Source organism: Perca fluviatilis, chromosome 11, assembly GCF_010015445.1.
Source record: "Perca fluviatilis chromosome 11, GENO_Pfluv_1.0, whole genome shotgun sequence".
Classification (NCBI taxonomy): Eukaryota; Metazoa; Chordata; class Actinopteri; order Perciformes; family Percidae; genus Perca; species Perca fluviatilis.
This window is the reverse complement of record NC_053122.1, coordinates 3,595,879-3,602,022: the sequence shown is the minus strand read 5'-3', so window position 1 is coordinate 3,602,022 and position 6,144 is coordinate 3,595,879. Positions and strand designations below refer to the sequence as shown.

General features: G+C 35.9%; 1 protein-coding gene across 1 annotated transcript; it reads right to left on the bottom strand.

Moving 5' to 3' along the window:
- Positions 1-1,450: 1,450 nt before the first annotated feature.
- LOC120568524 (immunoglobulin lambda-like polypeptide 1) lies at positions 1,451-5,608 on the bottom strand. Its single transcript, XM_039816096.1, has 4 exons — positions 5,467-5,608; positions 2,907-3,215; positions 2,304-2,413; positions 1,451-2,179 (listed from the first exon to the last, which is right to left on the bottom strand). Exons 1-4 carry the CDS (start codon positions 5,606-5,608, stop codon positions 2,129-2,131), a joined length of 612 nt encoding a protein of 203 aa, XP_039672030.1. The 3' UTR covers positions 1,451-2,128.
- Positions 5,609-6,144: the final 536 nt, after the last annotated feature.

Below are 6,144 nucleotides of genomic sequence, written 5' to 3'. Positions count from 1 at the left end.
ACATTCTTATTCATAATTTCCACTGTTTTATGAATCAGAGTTTTAGTTAAAAATTACTCATGATTTAAGGGGAAAATAAGAAAAAAATATTTTTATAAAATATATATTTTTTGCTTAATTCTTTAAAATATAATTGATGTAATATTTGTGCTAATGGACATGGTTGTTTTTTATTCATTAAATATGTTTTTCTTTTTGATTCGAGCTGTTTCTTTCTCAGATTAATGACACAGATCCAAGCTGAGAGAGTGAATACTGAGCGCTGAAATCAAACTCCAGTTCCTGGAATGATCCTTTAACCAGAGTGGATGGTTGTAACTGTCATTGTGTTGTTAATGTGAGAAAGGCTGCAGAGCAGAAACCCACACAGCCCGTCTGCTGCAGGAAAGGAAGTGGTGATTCGCTGTCAACAGTTTTTTATGATTTCTAATAACCACTGAGAACAGATTCATATCTGCTGCTGCTGTAAACACTCAGGAACTCCTCTTCCTCTCTGCAGCTGTGTGTCTTTTCTCTTGTGGTCTGGAAGCCTTTTTTTCCACTGAGCCCTCTACCCACACACAGTTTAACTGAGCCCAGAGAGCAACAATGATGACCCACCTGGAGGTCACGTCCATGGACTTTATTTATGGGGATTTTAGCCATCAAAGGTGAACTTTACAGTTTACACTTGGATTTGATGAGAGTCCTCATACAAACACAACAACTCACATGAGTCTTTTCTGATCTGATGTCTCAGTGGTTAATGTCTACAATGCAAATAAGGCATCTTCTTATTAAATATGTGCTTATTTTCATACATACAATGTTGTAGAAGACAGACTGTGAATGGTATCTGAACAAAGCCCTGTCTAAAGAAATGTCAGAATAAAGATAGGAATGAAAGTGCAAAGTTTGGTTTATGTAATTGCTACTGAAGTGGAGATTTCTGGCTCAGAGTATGAGAACAAAACCTTTAAAGATATGGATTATGAAATTAAGACTACAGGTAAATAAGTGTTCATATTTTAACTAACAGATATAACGATGAAACCTCTCCAGTTGATTACCTACATTAAGTTTTTGTTTTACAAGTTTTATGAAGACCACAAGAATCATTCCAGGAACTTGAGTTTGAATTCAGCGCTCAATACTCAGAAAATTGTGTCATATGTAATAACTTATATTCAAAAATATTTTGTGAATAAGAAAACAAAGGCCTACAGACAAACAAAATAAAAATCCAATGTTTAAAAAAAATATTTCTGCTTATTTTTAAGAATAAAGTAAATTGGTGTTTCTTTTTCAGCAAAAATGAAAAGGACATAGGTATTTGCCGTATGTATATTTTCGACTTAAACAATGAATCATTATTAATTTACTACTAAACCCAAATTCACAAAACCAATATCCACTGAAGCAGAAAATACTTCAACAACACAATACCACATATTGGGATTGCGTGGGAAAGGATAATATTGACTACTGACTTATATATAACAGCTGTGTGTATATATGTTTTATCTTTGTTTAACTGTTTGCTTAAATTCATATCTTCCAAATCATTTGTAGGTGTCAACATACACGGCCAATGACGTTGTTTCTGTTTCTGATCAATTAAATCAAATTCATGAAAATGAGGGTTCTTATATAAAAGATAGAAAATTTAGATTTTACAGTTTATTGAGAACGTAACAATGAAAGAATTTGACAAAGCTTTGCATAATGTATTAAAAAGAAACAACTAAAAAAATACTATACACTATAAAATATCTACCAGACAGCTGATAATTTACATTCATTTTCTATCAATATACAAGTCACAATTTAAAGAAATAATCAGTATAAAATAGTATTACAATAACACTACACAGAATTCATTCTTAGTAACTTAAAAAATATGTTCATGAATAAGTATGTTTAGAATGACAACTACAACAAGTCATAATTGATATTTGTCAATACTGATCAAAGTGATAAATTAGATGAATTTATGAGATTTGATGGCGAGAAAAGGCGAGCAGAAAACAGTCAGCATGTGTTCAGCTGGTGGACGGTCCCTTGTTTCTGAGGATCATCAGCAGAGAGAGTCCACAGCAGTACACCAGACTCTTCACTATCAGCTGTGTGTACAGCAGACAGAACAACTTCACTTGGTACTGAGACAGGACAGAAGCTGATGGTGGAATAGTAGAAACCTCTGAAAGAGAGAAGAAGTGAAACATTTGGAGTTGCAGTCAGAAATGTTAGTCCTCTGCTCTCTTTGACAGAGTCTCTACATGAAGCTAAATCACTGCTGAACACAGTCACCAAGCCTTCATTACCTTGTTCTGTTTGGGCCTCCACTGTTTGGACTTCCACTGTCTGAGGTACTGAGACGGGACAGAAGCTGCTGGTGGAAGAGATGGTGGTGATGGTGGAAGAGTAGAAACCTCTGAAACAGAAAAGCAGTGAGTAGTTTTGAGGTGAAATGATAGATAATAGAAAACTGCTTTACGGTGAAGAGTATTTTTCTTTTTAAGTGCTCTTGCCGCCCCCCCAATGTGTCATGAAAAAATGCTGCCCCGGGCAATTGCCTGCTTCGCCCCTGCCTGCTTCACTCATGCCCGCTTCGCTGTGCCAAATAATGCTACTGTTGCTATGATTGGTGTACAAAAAGCAGTTGTTTGGAAGGCACCGGTAGAGATGGAGGAAGGAAGGAAAGTGTGAGGCTGTGTTTGCGCGGTCCAACAAGTCCACCGCCCTACGAAGACTTTCAAAATATCCTATTTTGCACGGCTGCATGTAACCGTAATATTACTGGAATATTCTCTTTCATTATTTAGCTATGTAAACATCTTAGTCTTTTTGGGATAAGAGATTATACCGGAATATTAAGTGCACGTAAACGTAGTCAGTGCTGAACACAATCACCGAGCCTTCATTACCTTGTTGTGTTTCGGCCTCCACTGTCCCCCCCTCGTGCTGGACGTAGCAGCGGTATTTATATTTGCTCTTCTCTTGCTGATGGATCAGCAAGATGGAGGCGGTGCATCCAGACTTTCTGATCTCCAGCTGTTCTCTCTCAGCAGGGGGCAGCTCCTGCAGAGGACCATTCTCCTTTCGTCTTTTCCAGGAGAACTGGACCAGAGGAGGAAACATGGCTGAGGCCAGACATGCCAGGGCGCTCTTCCCCTCCAGGTGGGCTCTGGATGCTGCTGGGTACACGCTCACCACGGGCTTCACTACCGGCTCATCTGAAGTTTGACAGCAGCAACAAGCAGCACAGACACACATTCACACAGTCACCAGCAGCTTCCAGCACTGCATTCAGTCTGATCCTGGAAACTACATGGACTCTGATCACTAAACTACTCATCAATACAGCACAAAGTTCACTACATCTACTGGATTCACCTTCATATGGAACACACACATCATCTCATGTCAGCACGGGTTATATGGGGACTAAAGACAATTATGGATTTGTTTTCGCAATGTACAAAGCTCTTCACCATAATTATTATTACTAACATAACATAATGATGACATTTTCCTTCATAAAATGGACAATTTCTTTCTATACTATAATAAATAACATTTACTTTCACATTTAATAATTGAGCAATTATGAATTATTACAATCTATATAACATATTTTAATATATTGAAACTACACAATTCATAAAACATTTTTAACAACAATGTTAACGTTTATACACAACTTCAATAAAATGTTCAACAAGAAGTGATGCCCCATGGCCCGGGGCAAGTAAATATAACAAAAACAAAAAAGATTAAATAATTAATATTTTAAATATATGCGGTCAAATACAGATAGAAATACTTCTTTCTTAAAAAAAAAAAAAATATTTTTTTAATTAACAGCCTCCACTTTCAGTATGAACTTTAACTCATCTATGACTCTGTTCATGATGTGTTTATATATTTTATATGAAGATCAAATATAACAACTTATTTGAGTCTTTGTCCTTATTTGATAACCACTAATGAAAAACTATTTGTATATGAGCCAATAAAGATTGACTTTGAACGAGTAGAAATCATATTTACATCAAAAGAATCTTAAAATTAAACTGTGAATGATTTTTATTCAACAGATTCTCACTCCCATCTCGTAAAATACAGACTCTTGGTCAGGTGACTTTGGCGTTGTTATTGACGATAAAAGTCTCCTTTAGTGTCAGATCTAAACGTGCTTTATCTAAACGTGCTGGGTCGGGACTATGCGGCCCATTTTTGACTCAGTTAGATTTAGGAAAAGATGGTGGGGGGGGCTTACGTTTCCATGACACGCGGGACAAGAACGGGACGGTTGGGTTTAGGAAACGTGACACGCAGGACCCGATCCCCGGTCTCCTGGGTGAAGGTCCTGTGTTGTTTGACCCATCCACCCCCCCAACCAACCTCCCTATGCAGATTTTGGGGCTTTCATACTACTCTCTACCGTAGTCTCTCTTAATGCTAAGTCATATTCAAGCTCCATGTAGCTGCTGCTCTCCCTGGAGCGCTCTACAAACACGCTGAAGGTGGTTTTAGCGTCTCTTCAGACGCTGACAGCCACTGTCCAAACCTCCTTATTTTACCAGTTCAGAGTGAGAACGGGTTGTTTTTATGATATATCAAATTTAAATAAAAACTGCATCATAATAAACAGACTATCTTAATCGTCCTGATTGTAAATTAACATATAATAATTATAAAATGTACCTTCACACAAAGGAAAAGTGTTGTACAGTTAACTTATATATTAAAATAAATTACATATTTATCTTTTCATAAAATACAATTATCATTTTAATTACTACAATAGGGGGCTACATCATAACATATATATTTACCACCTTATATATTTACTCTAATTTATTTAAGAAATAAATCAATATATCAGTAATTTCATGGTTTTTTTTTTTTACCTTTTATACACAAACACAATAAAATGTTCAGATTATGTTGATTATCAAATACTATTTATATTGAAAATATGCTGAGATACATATAAATATGTGGTTTGTGCTGTTATATATAATCTTGAATCATATATAGAAATATATAAATAATTATGCATAATTATATTTTTTAATAATTAATTCTTAATTATCCTAAACAATATAATTAAAGTTATACTCTTTACAAAATACATTAACTGACATATATTAGATTATGTTTAACATCATATATTATATTATTGCTGATTAACTGAGAGGATCAAATACTGTACGTTTCTAACATTTCATCAAACTTTTTTATATAATCAATTTAATCTCCTGCAGAAATAAAGAATAACTGGAGTTGTGCAGTGAGATTTAAAGATGTTTTCAAGAACTATGAACCTTTTTATGTAACTATAGCATAGGCATGGCTGCAATAATTCTCTTCTAATGATGAAAAAACTAACATGTGAAGCCTGAAGCAGCAGAAACTCATTAAAACACATTTAAAACTTGATCAATAAAATAACTGAAGGAAATAAATGTTTATTCTTACCTGTTACAATCAGTTTAGTTCCAGAGCCAAAGATGTAGTAGTATCCCCCGCCCCCACAGTGAAACTGAGTGATACAAAAACCCTTACTGCTGTTGAATGTGTCTGCTGAGGTGAACCAGTCCAAATTATTAACCAGTATCATATTCCAGCTCCATGATGTGTTTCTCTAATCTTCATATTAACATGACTGTCTCTTCTTTTATGTCTGTATGTATGCTGTACTAGTGTCATATAATATAAAACAAGTGGAGCAGTGTGATTGATGACCTTAGTTTATTTTGTATAATTGTTATTGTTATATTTTTGCAATACTAATACTCTGATATTGTTTGCTGTGGATTTAATTTATTATATTTTGCTGTGGACAATTTATCTTTTCCCTCTTTCACGAAATGCAACAACAAACACTAATTGACCCACCTGGAGAACCCCGTTCACATCAGTGATCTGATTGGCCAGCTGATCAGACCACTCCCTATAAAAGGAGACTAGACCTCTTACTGAGGGGGACAATGCTCTGGACGGATAGACCGGCTGTGTCCTGCAGCGGCCTGGCTTGCTGATCTTCTCCCTCGGTGTTGCTGCTGACTGGATCTCCTGTACCCTGGTGGAGCTGAATCCCAGACTCTGCAGTGAAGTGGTCCTTTTCTCCCACACTGATGCGTGGGTATGTTTTAG

Excerpts from the sequence above, each read along its gene's own strand:
- LOC120568524 (XM_039816096.1), bottom strand. The coding sequence starts at position 5,608 with ATGATACTGGTTAATAATTTGGACTGGTTCACCTCAGCAGACACATTC. Across the intron at positions 3,216-5,466 it reads AACTAAACTGATTGTAACAG|ATGAGCCGGTAGTGAAGCCC; the intron begins GTAAGAATAAAC and ends GTCAAACTTCAG. Across the intron at positions 2,414-2,906 it reads GGAGGCCGAAACACAACAAG|AGGTTTCTACTCTTCCACCA; the intron begins GTAATGAAGGCT and ends TTTCTGTTTCAG.